This window comes from Ascoidea rubescens, assembly GCF_001661345.1.
Source record: "Ascoidea rubescens DSM 1968 unplaced genomic scaffold ASCRUscaffold_1, whole genome shotgun sequence".
Classification (NCBI taxonomy): domain Eukaryota; kingdom Fungi; phylum Ascomycota; class Saccharomycetes; order Ascoideales; family Ascoideaceae; genus Ascoidea; species Ascoidea rubescens.
In genome coordinates this window covers 1,967,823-1,992,912 of record NW_017962913.1, presented here as the reverse complement: position 1 = coordinate 1,992,912, position 25,090 = coordinate 1,967,823, and the positions used below count along the sequence as shown (strand labels likewise).

At 39.0% G+C, this 25,090-nt stretch overlaps 3 protein-coding genes across 3 annotated transcripts; 1 reads left to right on the top strand and 2 right to left on the bottom strand.

Annotated features, from left to right (window-relative positions):
- Positions 1 to 731: 731 nt before the first annotated feature.
- On the bottom strand, positions 732 to 10,506 carry ASCRUDRAFT_5940 (uncharacterized protein; the record flags this gene model as incomplete). The annotated part of the gene is made up of 3 exons (XM_020191231.1): positions 732 to 866; positions 1,264 to 1,388; positions 10,302 to 10,506. 3 exons carry the CDS (start codon positions 10,504 to 10,506, stop codon positions 732 to 734), a joined length of 465 nt encoding a protein of 154 aa, XP_020050367.1.
- A 5,342-nt stretch (positions 10,507 to 15,848) lies between these two features.
- Positions 15,849 to 16,494, bottom strand: ASCRUDRAFT_5939 (uncharacterized protein; the record flags this gene model as incomplete). The annotated part of the gene is made up of 2 exons (XM_020191230.1): positions 15,849 to 16,069; positions 16,476 to 16,494. 2 exons carry the CDS (start codon positions 16,492 to 16,494, stop codon positions 15,849 to 15,851), a joined length of 240 nt encoding a protein of 79 aa, XP_020050366.1.
- Positions 16,495 to 19,799: 3,305 nt separating this feature from the next.
- On the top strand, positions 19,800 to 21,025 carry ASCRUDRAFT_5938 (uncharacterized protein; the record flags this gene model as incomplete). Its single annotated transcript, XM_020191229.1, has 4 exons — positions 19,800 to 20,018; positions 20,128 to 20,271; positions 20,648 to 20,714; positions 20,877 to 21,025. The coding sequence occupies 4 exons, from the start codon at positions 19,800 to 19,802 to the stop codon at positions 21,023 to 21,025; spliced, it is 579 nt and encodes a 192-aa protein (XP_020050365.1).
- Positions 21,026 to 25,090: the final 4,065 nt, after the last annotated feature.

Here is a 25,090-nt window from a genome sequence, read left to right as displayed (position 1 = left end):
GTCAAATATCTTTAATGAATTCTTATCATAACTATAAATTTATATAATTTTGGTTAAGGAATTTATATGATTCAAAGAACCGCTAGCATCGTTCTTGTGTATTTCCAGCAAATCACATTCAGCGATTAGAACCGAATCATTTTCATCATTGTTTGCATTTCACATTCGTATTTCATTCATTTTCTCACACAAACCAATTATTCCACTAACTTGAATAATTAATTGGTTGCTTTCATCATAATAAGGATTGTGAGATTTTTTCGCCAGAATAACAAGCGTAATAGATATTTTTTGGTAGGATTGGAACAAGCATTACATCATATGATTCTAATCAAAACAGCTTAAAACTTCCATGTGTGGGAGAAATATCGTCATCTTTGTCACGTTTTGTTCATATGTTTCATTCAATTTAATCGGATAATCGTACAACAAAGTTTTCAACATGAATGGGAAGATCTGAAACGAGACAATTTCAAAAAATGAGATTTATCGTTAATTGACTTCAACTCCTCAAAATCGGTTTTTGATCCCTTTTCAATATTAACTTTGACGCCATCAGGACTGTGAATTAGTTGTTTCGAGTCGTAGGACTGAAATTCTATTGATTTTCAGCAACCTCCTCGGAAATGACAAAAGCTAGTTCAATCCAAACATTTATGTTTGGTTCACATCGTATTTGCTTCTTCAATGTGATTTCTGACTGAAAAGAATGTTGAATAATTAGTTACGAATTATTCTTCATTTAATTCATTGATTCCATTGAATATGTCATTTAGCCTTAAAGTAGCCATTCTTTCGGTAACATCAAATCCGTTGGCGGCCAAACCATTTCTTTTAAGATATTGTGCAAAATCATTTATTTTAACCTGAAGACGAGCAGCAGGAGACGCAATAAATCCAAAGCCAGTTTAATAAACCGAAACCATGCTGATTTGCTTTCCAATTTTTTGCAAATTAACTGAGGAATTCATTAATTTCAAAAGTTTCAAAGACGCTGATTACTGTGAAAACTATCTCGAGTCTCAAATTGTTTACTCCATCAAATAAGAATTTGATTTTAGTTGTGATCTTCGAAAGTGTTAGTTATTTTGAATTCAAAAGCATCTTTCATCAATAATGGAACTATACACTGGAATCATTTTGAGGCTCATTGACAGCGGTGGGACCGATGAATCCCGTGTAGTCAAGCTAGGATCAACCAACGGAATTGTTGATTGTCATGGGAAAGCAAGAAATCCCCACCGTCCGTTCAACTGCAGTCACAATCATATCTAACGAAGTTGATGCAATTGGCATACTTATTTCATTGAAGTCATTGTGGGCAATGTCCAACGATCGAGGAACTTCAATTGCTCTGGAATGTATAGATCGAGAATCTATTGAATTTTCTGATTGTATATTGGGAAATACTTTAATTGGTAATTGATTAACATAATTTAATATATAAATTATTTGCATCGATCTTCGAATATTATAATTGCAATATATAAGTTTCTTCAGTTATAAAACCAATTGACAAAAACAAATTTTCATCTTGGCTTTTCATATGACAAATTGAAAGTAACGATGAAAAAGGACATTTATCTAGAATTCAGCAGTTAAAATTCGCACAATAGGGACAGCAATATTAGAATATAAAGGATTTAAAGAAGGAAACGTATATTTTGTGAGAAAATAATCAATCGTGTCCGCATAACTTGCATTGAAATTTGATAATGTACAAAACACCAAATATGAAACCTTTACTGCAAATGAATAACGTTCAAGTTAAAAACTAATATCCCGTGATGTATCGAAAAAATAATTTTAAATTGAAAAGGATAAACAGCAAACGTCGAGTGGAATATATGTCTGAATAAAAATAACGATCGATTAGATTTAATATTAGAGCAGTTTTGAACGTACAGTTTTGCTAAGACTGGTGATTTGAGTGAATTTGTGACATCCTCGTAAAAAGAAAGACTTAAAGGTAATTGAACTTTTTTTTTGAGATCAAAATGAATCCGTTCTTACTGCTACCTATGAGTGCAGTCAATGATTGTTGAATCTGTCTTTGTTCTAAAGTTCAAATTCTTTCATATCGATTTATGACGATGATATTGCAATTGCTGCCAAAGCAAAAAGGTGATATCGACAGACCAAAGGAGTTACTAATGTGCAACATTATTTATAAGCTTCTTCACAATAAAAAATACGGGATCTCAAATATTGGTTTTTAGAATAAACATTAAGCGCTCCAACCACGATTACAGGCCTTCTCGAAGGACATGACTGAGAAAAGACAAGCGGGTATCGAGATACAAAATATAATTAGTAAGAAACATCCTTGGCCAAAACATTTGAGCTTGGTCATAGATCAAATATTTTTGATGATATTCATCATTGAAAATATAGAACTATTTTTAGTACATTGGTGCTTACAGTTAATAATCTCCAACATAATATTAGATCTGGCACATGACATCTAAAGAGACATTTATTTGGTGGGCAAAATTCTTCTATCTGGTGCTTTCATAGTTCCTCAATATTTTTGTCAGCCATAAGAGTTGCCCATTCAGATCTCTGATAATAAAGTTGAATAAAATCATATTGATTTTAGACTTGTTGAACAAACAAAATATGACTCAATCAAAGATTATTCTCTGGATGCATCTCTGCAAATGACACTGGTTTGTGACAGTGATTTCGGAAATGATTCCATCACAGAAAAAATTCAAAGTGGCTTCTTCACAATGTTGAATTGTGACCTACTTTTATGGTCGTCAATGAAACAATGACTTGTTGAGTTGACGTCTTGTTAAGTCGAACGTGCTTCATTGACAGAAGCAATAAAGTGTTGATTACCTTTTGAAAACATGTAATATGAACTGAAACCAGCGGTGTCCTTCACTAAGATCTCGGATGATATTCACTATCTATAGACACTTGTTCAGCATTCTTGAGCTCATATTCTATCATTGGACTTCGACATTCAAAAATACTTTAATTAAGGAACCAATTTCCAATGACAAAACAACACTCAGATACGATTGAAGAAAAGCCAATGCAGCCGACAATCTTACGAAATGATTGGATACAGCATTGTCCAAACCACTTGTTAAAGATGGGAATTAACGGTATTGGTTTTGATTAAATTGCATTCTAATATACAATTGGAAAAGAAATGTGATAAATCAATTTAATTGACTTCAATTTTTTTTCTTTAAAATTATTTTTGACAGTAACAGCGATCACGGAGTAAACATGTTGTTCTTTAATTACCACCTCCACTTTAAAGATCTAGTCAATTGAGAATGCTAACATAACTTTATCAATTATTACCGTTTTCAATTACTGACTTTTCCAAAAGGCACTTACATGTTTGCATTCAATCGTTATTATGTTCACAGAAGCATATTCGAGTTTTCATTTGATATTTATCATTTTTCAGTGCGAGATATTCAATATTCAGCTATCAGCATTTTCTATTTTCATTTAAAGCTACGCAATAATACCGACTCGGATTACTTAATATGACATGGTCCTCCGTTTAAGTCTCTAATATTGAAACATCCCAACGCTGCTTCTAGAATTTATATCTTTTAAATTCAAGCTAATGTTTTTCTCTCCGCTTTAAAGGTTTTCTGTGATATAAAAAAGCAGAAGTAATAGATCCTTTTCACCACAATTTTTATTGTATTCAAACGATATATAAGAAAATAATAATTTTACAACTCAACACAAATAAATTGAATGTTGAAATATAAAAAATTACTGTGATTCAAATAATATTTATATACAAACACTGGTCTTAAAGTTTGGAGCGACCTGCCTTTGGCATCATGTTTCTGATTCACTACCATTTAAATGTCGCGAATCGAAGTTGATATACTAAGGTCATGAGCGATATAAAAGAGAACAACGTTGAAGAGATTGCCAACCATTTTTATTTAAAGCTGCTTTAGAGCACAAAGCGTCATCGGTGAATGCCGCTGACTACTCGTAGAAACAAAATCAAGAGCTCCCGCAGGCTCACAACACATCATCTTAGCCGAGTAACCAGCCCTCAGCCGACCAGTGAAAGTGGTCAAGCATAGAGTAGAAGCTTCAAATCACCATTCGCGATGGCCGAGCGGTTTGCAGGTGTGAGAGCGAAACATCGTTTCCAGCCATCCGCTCACGAGCGCAGTGGAGTGGGATTAAATCCCAGCTACCGTTTTCTAAAAGTGAGCATCTTGAGGTTGGAATAATGGGTGGCTGTGAAATACTGGCATGCGCATAGCACTAGAAAGGCTTTACTAACTTTTCAACCAATGAGAGATAGGAAGCTTTTTTGCCATTTTTGAGAAACACGAAACCCAGCCAGCACGTTATTTTGGCTATTTCTGAAGAACCATTTTTCTCAGCCACCGCTTCGGCTACAGACTTGTAATCCAACATAAAATCGATGGCTTAACTGGAGTATGAAAATTGGACTTCCAATGAATAAACAAACCAAAATCAATAGCTGCTCTTATAATACCAACTTGAACATTTTGTGAGAAAAAATGAAATCAGCGGCACATTCAAATTGACACCGTTGCAAACATATATACCTGCAGTCGCTCAGACAGATATATAGCAGACCAGAAGCATATCCAATAAACAGTCATTCAAACAGTATTATCGAAATAAATCCAAAAAGAGGAAAAGAGCAGAACTAACCCTAACAACAAATGAATCATTCAAGCAGTTTATCGAGATATTTCAACACTGAAATGCTTAGAGGTTTTGTCAACAAATCAGCAGCATTACCTTCAGTATCAACATCAGTATGAATCAATGCAGCATTACACAACGCTCTGATAAAGCGATGCCAGATATAAATCCCCTCTTTGTTTCAGTGCTTGGTCGCACGAATTGCAAAATTGATAGCAGTACTGCTGCCATTATAGAGAATTGCTAAATCAACATATGTACCAACATATGTGAATTCTGACATTACGATCACGGCCTCCTTGACTGCTTGACTGAGTGTTATGTACTCAGCATCACAAGTAAGCAAGACCACCGGAGCCAGCTTCTTGGAGCTGCTAGCAACTGCCCTTCGAATAACAAGAAACATGTTTCCACCAATTGATTGTCTAGCTCCAATGTCTCCAGCCCCATGACGGCCAGAGTATCCAGCCTACTTCAATAATGAAACACTGTTGTAAATAACGGATATTGTGGTTGAGTTAAAATCGTTCAGGACTCCTTCAGAGCATCGTAAACTGATCTTGCAAGGAGCACCAAGATATCGACTACGTAACCGAACAGTGAAAACAAAATCATTACGTAAACAACTAAAGCAAAACTCAACAATCCGACAATGGATATGTAACGACATGACTCTTCACTATCTAAACCACGGCAATCACTATCACCTACCACATTTTATGGGTAAAGCATCGTTGGTGTAGTGTGCAAATAAGTCTCATCAATTTTCAATTGTTGAAAAATCAGTCCACATAAGTATTAGTAGATTGCAAAATGCTGGCAATGTTTTGAACAACATCAATTTCACGAAGAGGCCCCAAAACTACCACAAAATCGCTTATCTTGACAAGTGAACTGAAACTTCATACAACGACTTTGAGTGTTGCATCTGTTGATTCGGCAACAATAGAAGCATCCTCATATATTGGAAGCTTGCAGTGGTGATTCATTAAAAATTAAATCACAGTTTGTTCCGCTGAACCCCTTCGAGATTTGAACGATTGCAGAGCAGTAAGCATCTTCTTGATGAACAAGGAAGAAAATGATTGAGCGCATATAATGCCTTGTGCTACTTCTACATTTTCAGTTAATACTCGGCAGTAGCAGCTGCAGGAGGTACTATCATGCTAATTTTAGCGTCGATATCACCATCAAGGATTGCGGTGTTCACATCCATTTTCCAAAAGTTGACTGACGTTGATCCAGCATCAACAAGACGTACACTAAGAGTCTGATACCATATTACTGGACTAGGTGCTTCAGAATAAGCAATACGCTAGAACCAAGGGAAACAGTTAGCAGTTGGTCTGGTTACAACAAAATATGATGGTTGTGCTGACGTCTCTGAAAACACCCAAAGACAGCCAAGCAGTCATTTCTCAGAAAAAAAAACCTTCTGCTGAGAAATATTGCTCTGCAGAATTGCCTGAAATTCTGGATTAGTAGCGTCTTTGCAGAGTGGGTCTGCGGATGTAGTTTAACTGTAGTAGCGTCAACAATGGTAGGAAAAAGCTATGTCAGAGGAGTCTTGTCTTTATTGGTTCTTTTTGAATCATTGGTATACCTTTTAAGCAACCATTCAGTTTCATCAAGATCCTCTTGACGAACTCATTCGGTTGCAGCAAGCTGCTCGTTATTGGTTTAAGCACCGGTGTTGCGACCACTAGCTTGATCCAGATCATTAGCTGATCCCACACATTCTTTGCAATGCACTTCATTTTCATAGAAACAATTTTTTATTCATCATCTGAGCTTATGTCAACTCATTCATTTTTGAATTTAGATTCATTTTTTGATGAATCGTCTGAAGCTATTGTAGTTGTGTTATCGATGTCATTGATAGCCGACGACACATTTATCCTAGAATACCAGCTACAATATATTTATCTCGAACGACAAATGCAATTGCTGGTTCAATCAGAGCAAATGAAGAACATTCAAAAGGAAATTTGGTTTCGTCAAACCGACAAGAAGAACTGACAACACCACCGGTGTAATGATGCTTGAGCAGACAGTGGGCCACTCTACTCATCTCGCACTCAACAAAATCCCTGAAGAAACGCGTATCACCTAAGCTGCGTTGCGTGAACTGTTTGCAATTTATGCCGTTAACAGGGAATCCAAGCACTTTCCACATAGGAGCAGCTCATCTTTCTCCATAGAACAATTCAAAAAGGGTAGACATCCGAGGGTCTTATTTGGTAAGAATCTAGCACTTCAAAATCACTACACACTTCTCCGTTTTAGTCTAAAAGTATTCAGCTGCATCAGCTTCAATTAACATTGTCCTGGCCATCGTCACCACTTCTCTTTGCCAACATTCAGCAACTTCTTTTGGATGAGATTCAAGAAGAACCGACGTCCCTTGTTCGATTCTTTTGCATTACCAAAGCTGTTTGAGCAGCTTGGATGCAAACTGGTTATCAGTTTGGAGTGCATCAGCAGCTCTGTCTAATAGTGGTTGAGAGAACTTATTAAAGTACACCAACCGCCGCCACCTAATGATTGTGCAGCATTTGCAGCGACTTCGACATATCACGAGTAATCATCACAAAAGTGGAAAAATAACAACTTCCATCAACCCCGACAACAGACATTGGCGCAACAATTCCAACATAGCAACACCCAACGGAAGCAGTGGTCTGCTATGTAAACGACATACTAATAATTTTGATTGGTTTTCATTGCGAGATGACTGACATTTTGAACCACCAGCAGCAAATATGCAATAGATTCTGGCTACATCTCTTTAACTGATTGACAAAGATGACGTAACCGTTGATGGAGATTTCTAAAAATTAACCCAAAAACCGGAAGGGGCTGCGAGACTGATATGCAAATCTGAAGGATCTCTCTTTTCAGCTTATAAGGCACTCATCAAATCACAATTATTGTTCCATGAAAGTCAAACGCCTGGTTTGTGACAGCTGAGATGGAAATTAAAGTCGCACCACGGGGTGCACAAACAGCATCTTGTAATGATCCACCGTTATGATGCTAGGCAGTAGTAAAAGTATTGCGATGAACGATAGGGTCTCCAATGCCTGCACTTTGGCCTGAATACGGAAGGAGGTCACGGAACAATTCAGTGTCACCACAATTATTTTGGGAAGCATCACAATTCAAATTGAACAGTCGAGAGTTCTGCGTCCGCTTGCCAGTTGCTTTCAACGACCGAGCAGGCAGCAGCTGATCAGCTATAGAGCCATAGAGTACTGTGACAGCACACAAATATCCGTTGCATCTGATCATGCAGCAGTACAAGGCCGTGGTGCCAAACACACACTCGCCGAATGGGTTTTCTTCCAACAGCAGTAGCATGTCATCTTATCCGTTATGCTTTCGTATGTCGTTCCGTATTTTCGGAGACTGTTGCTGTTGTACTTCAGTTACGAGCAAGTGAATCATCGTTAAGATGAATTGCTAAAACTTTTGCATTAATAGAGGTGAATCTGTAAAAGTCTGCAAAGGGAGTAACTACGTAATCGGCGTTGGTCGTTTCCGAAACAAAAGCAGCCGTGAAACGTGCAGCAATGTTATCACCATTGTGGACCTTCAGCATATCACAACGGCATTCTCTGAAAAATTTGCTGTAATCTCTCATACTAGATACTGTATTCTACCCTTTAACACATAGAAGTGACCTGGTCATGATAGTAGCAGTTTCAACTCCAATAGTACCATAATGCTTCTCGAAGATCCGCAGTACATAGCGGTCGTCTCACCCACCGTATAGCAGCTTCTCCATTGCCGGAAAACCAAATCCGACACTATCTAATGCCTGCAAATAGAATCCACAACGAAATTTACTTAGTCGTAATCGACATCATTAGAAAAAATATACTGCTTTTGATAAGAAGTTATATTAACAAACGAAGCTAAAAAAGATTTAAATCTGCCGTCGGCCACCCGCATGTTTATAATCGCTCCTTCGGTGTCTGTCAACGTCTTTTCTTGTGACGGATTGTGATTCTACCCAATTGTCTTGATAAGGAGCAGGCAATACCTTCAATGATATTTTTTGATATATATTTGCTCTCCTGACCGTACTATCCGCAGAACGCCAAAACGGGTTACTAGCCAAATTGCGAACGCAGCCCCGCAAAAATCACTGAAATTAATGGATGCTGCACCATTAAAATTTGGCAGTTTGTTTTGAAATAAATAACTCTCTGTTTAGTCAGTTGATTCAAGCGCTTCTCAATGAATGACATTGTTGAATGCGATGCTCATTTGGCCAAAGTTAAATTGTTTTCCATTCCATTTGCTTTACGATGGTTACTAGAGGATAGGATCTTGCTGCAATGGAGTGGAGCCACATGATAGGTCGGATTGCCTTCAAGAATTTGTTAACTTCAACATGCACTATGGTGCTGCAAGTGTTGAAACTCTTACAGTTATTTCCAGATCACTTCTTTCAGGTAAGTGGCAACATCCCATTATCTAACAAAGGGATCACCAAAATACTTTAATGAACTATATTGCAATACTCTCAAAAGCTTCAACACTAATTCTTCTGCCTCTAGTTTCTAATCCTCTTCTGTTTCGCACCCCATCTACGTTGAAATCATTCATACTGAAGTTGCAAACTAACAAGATTACATTTAGTGATGCAAATGATTTGTCCAATTGTCTTGACGATGGAGCAGGTTCCGGTAACTGATGTTCAAGAGCACCACTATCAGAAAATAGAACACTATTCCAGAAGACTAACCGAAATTGATTGACATCTTATTCTGTCACAAGAAAGGACAAACAGCTGGTGTGTGTTTTGCACCACGGCAAGCTCCTGGTGGATGAGCTGCTCCAGCGTGCCCGTCCAATCCTGTGGCCTTTTTACTTGCCCCGAAACTTGATTAACCTCTGTTTGCTTAGTCGTTTGAAAGAACTGGCAAGCTGACGCGGAAATCCAAATAATTCAATATGAATTCTAGTGGTTTGCAACATATTATTGCCAATCCTGACTTGATCAGCTGCATAACTCCTAAGTCGGGTCAAACTGATGGAAATGATGACTCTAATGTTGATCTCAAATTTAATGCTATTGTGATCAATTTCAATAGTGGATCATATGACAATGCCCTTTTGCCTTCATGGGGCGCTTTTACTTTCTGTTTCAGCAGCTACAAATAGTTGGACGTGGTGTTCCTTTAACGTCCATTGTGCTTAGAAGAATGGTGCATTATCTGACAATGGAGCTGCTTCAGCAATAGAATGCTGTCTCGTTGCCCCATCTGCGGCTGTGCAATTTATTTAAATATGGCATGCCCGCTAGGCATCCCGGTGATACTGTTGCGAAATATATATGCAAAGCTTAAGGGACTTTCGCTGGTGCTGGTTGAAAACGAGTGTCTTCTCACAAAGGTATAGTAACGAAAATTATTAATAAATCTTTTTCAATACAGGCAGCCGCTGCTTTGGTTCGAATTTATGTTATTTTTTCAGGCCAATTCGTATTGTTGTTCTTGATTAGAGTCATTATCTTTTTTTCATCGTCGATGTCCACTCGCGATACGGTGTTGTAGATATAATCGCAACAGCATCATTAGCTGTGGCCAGTTTATTACCTTATATTAAATTTACACCGCGATTGTTAGATGAAAGTGTTTGAACTGCAAGATGTGATAGCGAGGTTACGTCTAAGCAGTTCAAAGATTTACCCCAACCTGAAGAAATCAACCATGGAAAATCACCTCCGTATCTGCTCGTGAAGTTGAGTTCCTGATTGTTGGCAAAGACCAATCTTGAGAAATGTGCAGGAGCTTTTTCATTGAACTTGATGTTGAACATTATTTGGAAAATATAGCAGTCATGTGGACAGTGCTTTTGATTAATGCGAATCCGCCAAGTATTTTACTTAGTTGCCTACCTCTATTATATTATTGAATGAGAGAAAATCGACTGCTACTACGCACAATGGTCCAGCACTCGCTGCTTATGCCACGATTTCTAATAAAATCGGCAAACCAACTTAGACGATACAAGTGTCCTTTGTGGTTTTGTTGGCCACCACAAGCGTGGATGACTATACTCAATCTACACTCATCACATCTTTCGTAGTGTTGTTAGATTTTTTGTTGCTATCATGAAACCAAGTTTCATTTTAAAGATCGATGATTTGCTGCCTTTCATGCAACAATTCCGTTGTGCGGCGCAAATAACACCTATTGCCGGTGGTTTCATGGGGGCACTTGTTACCGCTCCCAACGTCAAATATATGACCATTGCAATTGCTTCAGAGGAAAAACCAAATAATATTTTTAAAAGAGGATGATCATTAATTTGTGATGAAGACAGACGATAAAGAGCAAGACGGTGCTGATGACAGTCAATTGCATTCAACTGACTCACATCTATTTTCAGATGATGCTGAACAGGTTGCTGACACTAACACTGATGCGGCGTTTGATATGGACCAACTTCTTACGACTAAAACGTTCGGCGACTTGATCTTTATGACAGTGAAGATGAACATTAGTGATTTGTAAACATATCAAGAAACACCATTAAAGGCAGGTCTTCCCGAACATTTTTGGCTGCTGTCGTCACCGCCGCTGCTACTATTACCGCAAATCCAGCAGAGCGAATGAAGATAGAGACTTGTGAATTACATTTTCAGGCAGTGTTTGATACTGATATGAATCTGTGAATAATCGACAATCTGGCAAATAAACCGGTTGGCATAGCTGGTTGTTTGCAAGGAACTCAGCACTAACTGGAGATTTTGCAAATACATCTCTAGTTTTTCATAAGAGCTCTCCCCTAGATAGTATTCACTATTCTGAAACATTCAGGCAAGGAATTAAGTGTGAGACTGTCACAGTCTTTCTTTCAGCTGCAGCATCTTAACCTATCGACGATGATCAACAGGATGTGACAACATCATTCCTTTATGGTGATGTCGGTTTCAAATAAAGAAAAAATATATTCATTGATTTGTGTATGCTGACTATGTGCAGAACGTTTGGAAGATACACCAAACAATCTAAGGACTCAAACAATGACTGTTCTGTTGATACATCGAAATGCTACATGCTCACCAACTCGTTGAGTGCCGAAGAGCTCAGCTGAAAATGGCGTGTTCCGTTTCTCATAGGAGAACTAACAGAGCATAATAGCATTATAAGTGGAGGTTCTTATTGCTTGTGACACATTACCTTCAAAGATCGAGCAGCGCAAATCATATTTCAGATAGTTCTTTGAGAAATTCATCTTGCAGTAATTCCCAGTAGTTAACATGCAGTTCATGTTGCGCAAAGTAACCGCCGTATTTTTCTATCTATGAATATGGACGTCACACCGAAGGTTTTGGAGATTCATCTGGATAAGATTTTTTTACACACTACACCAGTAAAAGTCAAGCCGTTCAAGCTGCAACGTCAAACAGACGTCTCGCAGATGGATGATGACGTGCCACACAATACAGATATATTCATGGGTCATTCTGCTTGCTGCAAAATCATTACCATGTGATACTGCAACTGCTGTTGCGTTACTGAGTCCAAATCTTGGTTCGTCATGCAAGATTCACCAAAGTTGTGCAATGATGGTGTTAAAATATTTCAACTTATCTCCACTATCTGTTCATTTCAAAGTTGCTAGTACAGTTGACTTAGTTTGGTACTGATACAGTGATTAGGCAGGGCACCTTGCTGATCATAAATGAGTTGGCGACTACCAGTTTCTCAGAAGTCAATAGCAAGTAACTGCGAACTCCGTGAAGCTGAATTCATTCCACTCACTGAAGCAGTCAAAGTGCTGAGTTCCAGTTGCAGGACTTCAAGAATGTTGGGACAAATGTTGCAGAACGATCTATATATAATAATAAGATTTCTGCTATCCACATGGCTATTCATCACACCACTGCAGAAACACCGACGAAATCTCAATCAGGCTTCGATTATTAAAAGGGTTGTGCAAAGTTGTGTTTAGTTTGAATGAGTTGAACAAAAAGATAATGTTGCTGATATGGTCACTAAGATGGTGTGGGCCGTAGTGTGTTTCATTACCCAATGAATTGATTTAATTATTGAGTTGCTGTTGGTTGCGGATTTGGTTTTTCCGATGTCTTTGGATTTATCTGATTATCAGTTGTTGTTTGATTGCTTCTCGGTTCATCAAAAGCATTCAAATAAATTTGCTTGACCGACGGTCCTCATATTGCATCTACCGCACTGACAATTCAGTTGTATTACTATGTTGGATAGTTATTTTCGAAACGTGCTTGGTGGGATTATAAATTACTTTTATATACTTGTGGAATATCTTATATTTCTTTGAATTAATTGTCTATGGTTTTCATCAATTGATTATTATAGACATCTATCATTGTTGCTTGAACAGTAAGTGAGAGAAATGCGTGTTGGCAAGTATGCAAAGACGCAAAATTTTGAGCATCCCCCATAGGATTCGCAGCCCAAAAGCAAAGCAACTCCCAATGCCTTATTGCTTGGATGGTTAGTAAACGTTTTGTGGTGCATCGCAAATGGCAGTTACTCAAAACACCTACTTATCCCCCCCCAAAATTGGTTTGCTGTAGATCACCGTGGATGCAATGCACACCGATGGCGCTGCAGCCGTGGAAGGATCCCGAGAAATTCTGTGAAGCAGTCGCAGGAAGCTGCTGCTTTGCCAACGCCAATTAGAGGTTGCAGGTTCTTCAAATAGTCACTTAGGTAGACCCAATTCTTAGCAGAGATATGAGGGCCGTTGTGAATCACCCAAATTTCCAGATTCAGATTTTCAGTGTGTCTCATAGGTCTTGTCCCATGACGCTCGATGATCTAGCTCAGCCCCCTATAGAAAGGGCTGCAGATATCTTTTTCTTTACTCTTTTACATAGTGTTAAAGAGAATCCATAATAATATATAAATGATTAACAGCAAACATTAATGAAGGACGTTGAACGGATGGCCTGCTTCTTATATTGGAGCCTGAGATGCATTACAGCGAGTGACAGGAGCAGACAGCATACAGAAACCGAGGGACCGAATGTAGATATCTGCAGGGTTCACGATAGCCCCCCTTAGCTCACTGGCCCGACCTCAGAAAATGAGGTCGATGCAGCGAACAAGTTTAGGCATCCAGCAAAAACCCGTTCGTGTATCCGCAGCACTTAGGGGGTGCTAGTGCGATAAATGGTCTCAAGGGATCTACTCAAGGGGTCAGCGGAGTTTCTTCCAATGAAGACTACCCACTTCTAAAGAAGAACATCTTCTGGTCTGAAAAATAAGTGGATATGGAATTCCGGCATGTGCGCTGCAACCAGAAGACCCTGTTGATCTTTCAAGCTATGAGGCATGAGCAATTCTATTCCTTTGGGCGTCAAGAACGTTACCCAGCCAGCTCGATTGTTCGGGGAAACCGATTTCTCTGAACCGCTGCTAAAACAACAATCATGCAGTGCAATAATAATTCAAAGGCTATATAAAACCTCGAGAAATAGAAATCAAAAAATACATAAACCAAATAATGAAACAAAAGCATTTCAATACTTGGTTCAACATTTTTCGAAAACCAAAAGCACTAGGTGATTCAATCAAATTGAAACTAATAAGAAAGAAATCTAACTAGAGTAAGTCAAGCGAAGGCATAACAATACCGTATCTTATGTAACAAGAAATGAAGCATGCTACGATGAACAGATAGAACCAAAACGACGGGCGCAGCAAAACCAAAGCTGACATCAATTCAATGAAGGAAGAAATAAAATGAGATACTTGAAAAGTGAAACCCTCACCGGATTTGTCAACATATCAACAAAATTACACTTAGAATCAATTGTTGCACGAGTACAACTGGCATCGCTCTTTTTTCTTCAGGGTGATCTCTCGTTGAATTTGGTTGGAGCTTCAGTGAGTGGTGCGAAAGTTAGTGAAAGACATAGAAGAGATGATTCTACGATAGCTAATTGGTTAATCGACATCGGCACCAATATATATGAAACACTACAATTAAGAGCACAGCGTCTTTGACGATATCAGTGAGGGAAATGTTTTGAATTTTACAAGTCAACAAGGCCACACAACCAGCTTCATTTAATTTCAGGTGACAGCCGCTTGATAAATGAGCAAGTTATAATTTCCGACTGACTTTCAATCACTAACGACTTCAGCCCATTCACGATCGATTATTCAACTAACTCAACTATAAAACCAGCTTTGCACAGAACTGCTAATTGGTTTCAGTTTAAATAGCGTGTCACACATTTTGCACAACACATCAGGATTTTGCAGAGTACACCACAATATCCATTGATTAATCAAGCACCAAGACAACAATATCTTTCTTTGAGCAATTAGCGGCCGAAGGCACCAATCCATCAATTCATCTATAAGCAAATAATTTTCAATATCTACCACAGAGCCATCTGTTTCAAGTGGCGCCTTATAAACATCAATCATCATTGAAGTAGGCTGGAAATGAGACTGATCCACTATAAACTGCTGAACAATCATTTGTGCTATGTTTTAACAAGCTTCATCATTGGATGAGACGAACCGCCAATAGTAAAATTATTCACATGTAATTCAACGAAGCAGTGGTAAGTTTTCTTTCAGGGACGAAACACCCAAAGTACAGTTCAAGGTCTTTGAAATTCAAACGATTGCAGAGCGTTCACCATCAATCTCTAGGATCCTGCAGAAGCATTTCTGACTCCGATAATTGGGTTTGAGAACTTCCAAACTATCAGAGAATACAAAGCGTCAACAAATCCAGGAGGTACTTTCATGTCAAGGTCAGCGTCGATATCACCACTGATTATTATAGTTGGGACATCAATCAGGCGAACTTTGAATGTATACGATGCGCCATCGGCAAGGAGACCTCTATCACATTCATAGATATTTGGTGCATTAATGTTTTCTTAATATTCAATAGCTTGAAAGTAAGAAAATCTTTGCCCAACTAGTCTGGCTTTAGCAAAATCACTTATTGGTGCTGAGATCGTTGAAGAACCCAACAACTGCCAACGGGTCCACTTCTAGGGAGAAAATTATCCAAATGGAAAGTAATCTCTTCAAGGGTTCCCTGACACTCTAATTGCCAAGGAACATTGCAGATCGGGTCTGCAGCATTTGGTTTAACAGTCGTAACGGCAATCACGCGGCACCCAAATATCTTAGAACAGGCTATTCTTTGAATGGATTTGTCGAATCTTTGCAAAACGATCTAAGCTCTTTTTCAATCTCATCCAAATTCTTCTTACAAGTTCTTCTCTTTGAAAGTGGTTGGTCCTTATCAAATTCAGCGCCGGGGATAGCATCAACAACTTGATGATTGTCATTGGTGGAAGAAACAGACTCCGCTGAATTCAATTTGTTGTCATTGAAATCAAGGTTCTCATCATCATCTGAGACGAAGTGAAAGATTTCATCTTCCTTTTTGGAATGATCGCTAGAAACATCCTTTAACGCAATTATAGTTGGCTTCTCTCAATCATTCTTGGTAGTGTTCTAAATTTCCCCCATACCGCCAGCGACAATAAGTGTGACTCCAAACAAAATTGCAAGTGTAAGTTTAATGGCATCAAAAGATGTGTCTGTGAAACGAAATTACTCTTCATCAAAGCCACGTGAGGAGTTCACAACAACAGAGTATCATTCGACAAGTAATCACCAACACCACTATCAAGTAACATAGTCCTCGCCTTTGTGACGATTGTTCTACGCCAAAGGTCAACCGCACCATTTTGAAGAGACTCATGAAGAAATGACATTTCATGTGCTACTTTATCTCATTGACAAAATTATTTTAACTGCTTGAATGAAAACTCATGATGAGGCTCGTCAGTATAAGCACTTGGATCCACCGGTCGTTAAGTAAATTAAATTGTGTATTCCAACTTGGCAACAGCTAATGATCGTGTATCAATTAAAGCCACAACGGCGTATCCTTAGAAAACATCAATAATAGCAAGAGGATATAGGCTTTCATCAACTGCAACAACTGGCAGTGGCCCAACAGAATCAACATGAAGAAGACCAAAAGCAGCGGTGCTCTGTCTTGATGACCACTTATCAAAAATTTTTGTCTTCTTCCTTACGTTGAATGACCTTTATGTTGAACCACCAGCAGGTGAATAGCCTTTGATCTTTGTTATGCCTCCTTCTGTTGTTTTTCTTGGATAACTTGAACATTCATGCCAATCTGCGGTAAATCACGCTACAGCAGAGGGGGCAACCAGGCACTCATATAATCCGGAAGCCGCTCTTTTACAAGCAACTAAGCTACTCAAATCCCCACAATGATCTTTCAATCAAATCATAGCCATATTATTTGTAACACCAAAAATTGAAAGTAGATTTCCACCATGGGGAAAATGAAAATCATTTTTTTATGATCCACCTTTTAAACAGTCCACAGAACAACCAATTTTGAGATTATCGATAGTGTCACCAATTGCAGCAAACCGACCTGAGTAAGGAGTCAAGTCGCTGAGCTAATCAACGTTGCTAGAAATACGCTTGGAACCACCACAATCCAAATCGAACACTTTTCAAATTCACCTGAGGTTGATTGTCACTTCCAACAACCAAGATAACAGCGGTGACTAATTTTGAGGGAATCCAAAACAGCAATAGTAGCACATGCATCTGCTGCAGCTGATGATCTAGCAGCAACTGGCCTTGGTGCCAAGCACTCACTAGTCAAATGTTTTTTTTGCTGACAACGATTGAATGTGATTATGTTCCGCTTTCGCTTTTCGAATGGTTTTCTACAATTAGAGACAACGGTGCTGAGGCTGAGTAACGGGCAACTTTAGCTTCACCAAGTTAATTAACCTAAACATTTGGGTCAAAGAATGTAATGATGAAACGGTCTATAAATAAACAATGAACCATTCCAGCGTAGGTAGTGTGCAAAACTGAAGCAGCACTAAGAATACCTGCAACTGGAGTAGCAATGCACACCTTGACAATATGGCAATAAAATTCATTATGAAATGTTTTCTGGTCTCTCCTATTGGATAATTTACTTTCCCACTGGACAAAAATAAATGAGCTGAAAATAATAACACCAGCTTCAACACAAGCAGTACCATAGAGCTTCTTCAAGTTGACTAATAATTGGGGGCTGCGCCCTCAACTGTATTGCAACTTTTGCAATTGAGCAAAAACTGATCCGCCAGTAACGTGATGCAAATAGAAAACACTGCGTGCATATCCATGTCTGAATCAACTTCATCGGCTAGATTAACGCAATTTTTGATAAAGAGTTAATTTAACCGACCAAGCTGACCAGCCCTGAGATTTAGAACCGAAGGCTAAATTGTACAGTTAGCAGCACCCATTGGTGTCTACGATTCTGGCCAAAAACATTAGCAAATTGGATCCTAAGATGTTGTACCGAATTCATGAAAAATTATTAAGGTCAAAAACCATGTCAGAAAACCAAAGAAAAAATGGATTGCCAGACCACTTTATGGGAACCAGGGTTTAACTACAGACCATCAAGGAAGCAGATCAGTAACAGACTCCAAGGAACCGAATTGTGTCTTCCTGTCGACTTACAAGAGGCTCAAGTCTCAACCACGGCCTTCCGAAAAAATCATCTTAGGAAGAAAAATATCTGTTTTCTTGAAATACAGGCATGTGTGTTGCACTAGGACGGCACTTTTAACTTTTACTTAACGACCTTTAAGATGTTCATTTGTTTTACGTGTCAAGACACTTATCCAGCCTGTCCGTCAAATAGCCATTCATTTGCTCTCAAAAAGCCATTTGACTGACTGACTGTCGAGACTACAATCATTGACTGCTATATATATTCAAACATAACACAAAAATGAAAAATAAGAAAGTAAAAAATCAACAAATTAAAAGCGAAAGCATGTATGTAATCGTTCCAAGTAAAACAGTTTTATGCGAAAACGAGAAGCAGTAGTCCAATCAAACTGTATCCGTTTCACTAACAATGTTTATACATTAATTGGAGTCAGTCAAACAAATGTATAACAATACCGTAGTAAAATAACAAGAAATTAAACACTAAATAACAGACAGATGAAACCAAAGCTACCAGAAAAGCCATACCAAATCCTTCAACAATTCATTGATGAAAGCAATTTATCGAGATATTTGAAAACTGGGATGGTTCGCGTTTCAATCATCATATCAACAACATTACTTTTAGAGTCACTCTTGCAAGTGTAACAGCGACAATGCCCAACGCTCCTAAAACAATATTCCGATTCGAATCGGCTTGCAGATTTTGTGCGTGATGGGATGGATATTGAGCTTAATAGCAGAATTGTTATCACAATAGCCATTTAGTTTCTCAGCATCTGTACCAGTTTATTTCAAATCCTGCATTGGAACACCGCATTCTTCACTGTTCAATGAGTGAAATGCATTCCCGTTCCAAGTCACCAACATCACCAACATCTGCTGTTTGCTGATTCATGTAACTTGTTTCTCATTAATGACAATCATATAAGCCCCGACTGATTTTCCATCACCAACGTCCGCAGCTCAGTCACTATCAGCGCATTGAACTAATTCAAGTGATGAACGAAATTTGTATTCATCAGTTAATGCCGTTGACATAAACACCTCGAAATACTGTTAGCACTACGTATATACACTCTGCACCGTCCACTAAGATATAGACTGAGAAACCTGACCACCGACGTGAGCATCCCAGATATCTACATTTGGTACCTTGTGTCTATCACCAGCCTGCTCTCGTGACGATCGCCGACATATCCCAGGTTGCCATGAGAGCGACGGGCGATCCATTCAAACTTCGTCTTTGCTATAATAATTTTTACCTTATCATCTCATCATGGATTGGCTACAACAGGTTATCAGCCTGATTGCCAACGTTTGCCGGCTAGAATTAGAAATCCCAGTGAATGATCCAAACATTAGTATTTGGGTTTTGATTCGACCCTCTCCGATATCCCTATTTGGTCTCGCGGCGTCCGCATTGGTTTGCTCCCGTGACGATGTGCAATCTAATTCAGCTCTCTATAAACCGGGCTGCCGATCTCTTTTAGCTTCTGCTATTTTTCACATATACCTTAATGTATTATCATGGATTAGCTTCAACGTCTTAAGAGGCAAATTGCAAATGTCAGCATGCAAAAATCTGAGGAGCATCCAAAGGCAGCTAACTCCACAATTTTCGATTTGCTCATAGATCTCAAAGCTGCTCAGTTTGCTTTGTTGGCGCAAGCCTTCAGCAAAACAGGTGTTGTTCTTGATGATGTTGTCTATTCACACAAAGATATGGTTGCATTCCATTCCTCTTTTAGTCAATTGGTTATTTGCAGATTCTATTCGGCTGTGTTGAATGACGTCCTCTACAATCAGTGGAATGGCGGACAAGTAGTTACTTGGTTAATGTGGCTTTAAGGAACCATTGGAGTTTAGGCTGCTACTAAGATGATCAGCTCACTTTCCTAAGTCGCAAAATACTTCATCGATCGATAATGAATACAATAAATTCGTTATTAAGTTGTATTGCAATAATCTCAACGTCAACAATCATGATCAACCTGTTGCTAGATGTGGGATTCCTTCTGTTTCCAAAACCATTTACACCGAAAGAGTTTTTACGAAATCCGCAAACTTTGACATAGATTGATTTACTGATGTGAAGCTTTTGGCCAATCATTTTGGTGATAACGCATTCGCTTGTTACTCAGGACCAGCTGCGTTGCCTTTGTTGGGAAGGAACCACTTCAAAACCCAAACCAGAAACAAAGTAATGCAACTGATGTAGCAAAAAGAACAACTTGGCTCATGTGTGTCAACCACTACGGCCAGTTCCAGCTGGTTCATCAGTGCCATCCGATGCATCTCTAGCTGCAGCTCCTCCGGTTGCTCCCATAGTTGATCAACTGCGGATTGCATCGTGGTGAAATGTAACTAACATACATGAATCTAACTGCTAACGGTTCTACTTCTACTCAATTATTTCCTAGCATATTTGGGTCAACCCTAATCAGTTCAGCGACTTAACTCCTCGTCTAGGTCAGAATGATGGCAATGGTGACACGATCCTTGATGTCAGGAATACTAGATCTGTGATACAGCCGAACGGCGGAACATTTGTGACACTTCTTGAAGCTCCCTAACGTGCAATTTTAATTTCACTCATTGGCGGTACAGATTGAAATGCTTGTCTTTTCAAGCAAAGATGACTGCGTCTAGGTCAACAGCCGATTAGTGTTGAAAAAGAAGCTTCAGAATTGTATGAATCTTTTGCTGCCCCATCTGTTGTTGCGTTGACTTCTACAAATTTGCATGAACTTCCAGGTCATCAAGCTCAAACTGTTACACAACATTTATCAAAGCAATGAGGGTTTTGCTGATGCTGGTCTGGAGTCTGTATCATATCACCAAGAATACGCGATCACTAATCGTAATAAATCAGCTACGAAGCAGGCAACCACTACTTGTGGACTTCTTAAAGTTGATATTCTTGGGAGAATGCTAATTCATGCTATTGATGAAGTTCGTTCTATAATGTTATTCTTGATGATCTTTCAACATATGCGTCTGTGGTTTCAGTCACTATACGCTCAATTGCTGTTGGCCGATTGGTACATAAAGTAGCTTTCCACAACGACTATTACAAAAAACTGTTGATATTCTCAGATATGATGACCCGTTTGCATCAATCCAGTTGAAACACTTTTGTCAATTTGAAAGAATCAAACATGATGTCTAAGTTATTCGTATGTCCAATATTAATAGGATCCCTGCGCGTTGGCATGAAACATGCGCGGCTAAAACCAAGACATTGCTAAATGAAGCAAACAATGCCGACTAGATGTGGAATGAAACATCGGAGAGTGCAATGATTTTGATGAATTTGCTTTCCACCACCCCCGCAAACAAGGCGGTCGGATGACTAGACCTTTCAAATAATTTTATGGAGAAGCATCAACTCCAGCAATGTTATGGATGAATTGATGCGCTGCTTAGGCGATGATCCCCAAAGATATCAGACCAACCAAGTGACGTGACACAGGTGTCTTTTGAGCATTTGTTGCGTACGACATGAGTAGAAAGCATTACAAATTGTACAATACTCAAATCAGCATTTTGGTGCTCAGTTCTATTTGTCGCTTTGATGAAACAAAATATACCTGCCAAAATTATCACTAGCGTATTTAGACCAAGAAAATCATTTGCTGTTGAACTTCAGCTAATTCTGTTGTTGTTGTCGCGGAATATGTCTGCACTGTTATCAATGACATTGCAAATACAAGTGCAATAGCATTAAACGATATATGTAAAGGTAACTTCAAATAGAATGTTTAATTAGGTCATATCCGATCAGATGAAGGAACGAAGAACTCTGACGATAAGTATAAGTTGGAGTCCAATGAATGTAATGTATTTAATAACGGTAATGAACTGGCTGCTCATGCACACACACTTGCCAAAATGATCGGAACCAACTTTCCTGGAAACAAAAACGTAGGGCAAAACCGTTTTAATACAATTAACATTGTGTTGAAATGGATTTCGGACGGTTCGGGAAATACAATTAAAGACAGGTCTTTTCAGCCATTTTGGGCTGCTGCCATTAGTTCCGCTACTTCCGTTAAACTAGATTCAGCCGACCCACTCTGAAAAGACGAATGTGAACTAGAGCTTCAGGCGTTTCTTGAGAACATTACTTATTGATTGGTTGATCTTGCAGCTGTCAAATGTCTAATTGGCTGTCGTTGGGTGATTTCAATGAAATGAGCTTCATCGGTTGATTGTTCTCGCCGCGGATATGTTGCGCATGAGCATTCTCCGCTTGTACCTATTGATTATGCTGAACCATTTAACTCATTGACGAGGTGGAAAGCTGTTAGAGTCCGTCTTGCTGTTTCAGCATCAACGTCACTCATTGCACTTTAAATGGAGGTGATATCTGCACCGCTTCCCGTTGTAGTCGACGCTGAATTTTGCATGAAACAATCTCCTGCATTTGTTAATCATCAGAATCCTCAGAAAGATTAAATGAAGAACAATCCAAATGATTGACTAGAACAATGTTCTTCTGGTTGAAACAGAAAGGGGTGCAATGGCCTCGAATCGTTTGGGTTGCAAAAACCTTCAGCAAAGAGTGGCGTGATCTATTTCTCAAATATCAGACACAACCTCTTGCTGCGACTAAAAATGAATAATGATGCAATTGCGTGATCATCTACTGAAGCGGTCAGGCCGCTAAACACGTATGTCAGCTTATTCCTCCAAATGAATGGATTTGAATCAATTCAGGGTGGTGATTCTAAGCTTGATGTTGTTCAAATGTAACAAGAGTACGTCGGAATAAATGGAGTCCTACGTCATAATGATCGATCAGCAGATCACCAGGTGCGAGCTCGTTCCCAGGACACACCAAGAATCACTAAGCCATACTAGGATCTGCTTAAATCATATCGCTCAGGGGTAGATGCTGAAAAATTATGCGTTTAACGATCAATGGTGCGATCGGTGGTTATCGCTGGTAAATTCTTTGGGTACAATATTGATGCTGATGTCCGCTCTTTCAGTCCTCATTTTGGTGCACTATCGAAAATCCATACTACTGGTGCTGAAGCAGTCCTCAATCATTCAAAGTACAATCCCACTCAGCTGTTCATTGCAAAGCTCTTTCATCAGTTGACCATCTGGAATCTCTGAGAATGGTTCGGCTGCGGAAATTGGCAATCAAATATCATTTGGTAAATTAGTGTTCTTTATTGATCAAAAGCAAGTTCCACGTAACGACAATATGCGGGTTTCAGTGGCTTTTGATACTTGTGATCGGGAATATACTTTACTGACTGAACCAATTAAAGAAGAAGTGATTCCAATGCAGGTGCTCAAATGAACTGGTAGAAGAGTTGATATGCAATTATTGATTGAGATCTCCATCTTGCTAACAACTCGCGGAAGAATCTCACAAATCACAAAACCTCCTAGCAAACTACAATCAATGTTATATGCAATCCATAATCACATATTAAACTAAAACAGTACATATGATAGAACAACGTAGAGCGAGCTCCCAGCCGCGACTATAGGAAACTGCGTTAGTTTTCACAGCGTTAAGGGAGCAGAACGGTGGCAGACACCACTGGACCAAAAGTAGACATCCCGGCAGCCAACAAGAGCCGCTCTTAACGCAATAACCCGACCACAACAATCGGCTCAATGAAATCAAATAATTTAGGGAACCCGTAATCAACTGTTCATGGATCATTAACGGGCATCGGGTGAGAGTGCCCAAAGAAGATTCTACAGAGTCGCTCACGGGTGCAGTGAAGTTGGTTCGAGTCCCAACAACGGCTTTTAAAAAGAAAAATTTTTGGTAAGATAAATCGGCGGTTTCAATGAAGTGGAATGTGTCTTGCGCCAAGAAGGCTTATCTAACTCTTCAATCAATGAGGGATGTCGAGGACCTACCCATGTGCTTCCAGAAACATTGCCCGCCAGTCCGAGAGTTTGATTGATAGCAAACATCAACTTTTCAAATCCGCTGTTCGGCCAACTAGCATGAGCTTCTATATAAATTCAAACGTTAAACAACAATAGATTGATATGGGAATCAAAAGCTGACGACATCACGTGCAAGAAGAAGGACTTTACAGTACCAATTTGTATGTCTTGAAAATAGAAAGAAAACCCAGTGATACAACTTAGTTGTGAAGGATGTAGAAATAATATGGCAAAAGAATATCAAACAAATATTAAACTAATGCGCAGCGTATCCAATAATCAATCAGACAAATGATGATCAACAGATAGAACAGAGCCGACACGAAAAACAAGTCCAAAACCAACACCCACTCATTATTTGAAGCAATTCATTGAGATACTTCAGCACTGCAGTGATCAGCGCCCTAATCAAAATATCGGAATCATTACACTTAGTAAAACTCATGGAGAAATAGAACAGCATTGATGAACGATCTCATAAAAAGCTACAGGCTTGAAACATCTTTGAATCGTCTGGAATTACTTGTATGGCTAGCCAGATTGATAACAAAATTCTCATCAAGATAAATCACTCAAAATGATCATTTGGATAAAGAAATTTAATTTCATACATTAGGAACACGGTTCTTTTGTATGATGCTGCGGGTGAGATGTATTCCACTTTTTGCAGCTCAAACACACTGATAATTCAGTGATGAGAAGCACACATCTACCAACTCATTTTCCACCACCAGGAGCACCAGCCCATCTTCTGTGGGAGTGCCCATCAACTGAACCGATGACGCCACATTGAACTGAAGAGTTAATGGCGTCGAGCATACTGATGTTAACCCTATTTTGCACAACATAAATGGATTTAGCAAGGAGAGCCAGAATATCTACGATGAAGTCCAATCAGCAAAAGTGACATCAATCAATAAGCCATTAGCAGCAGAAGCCAA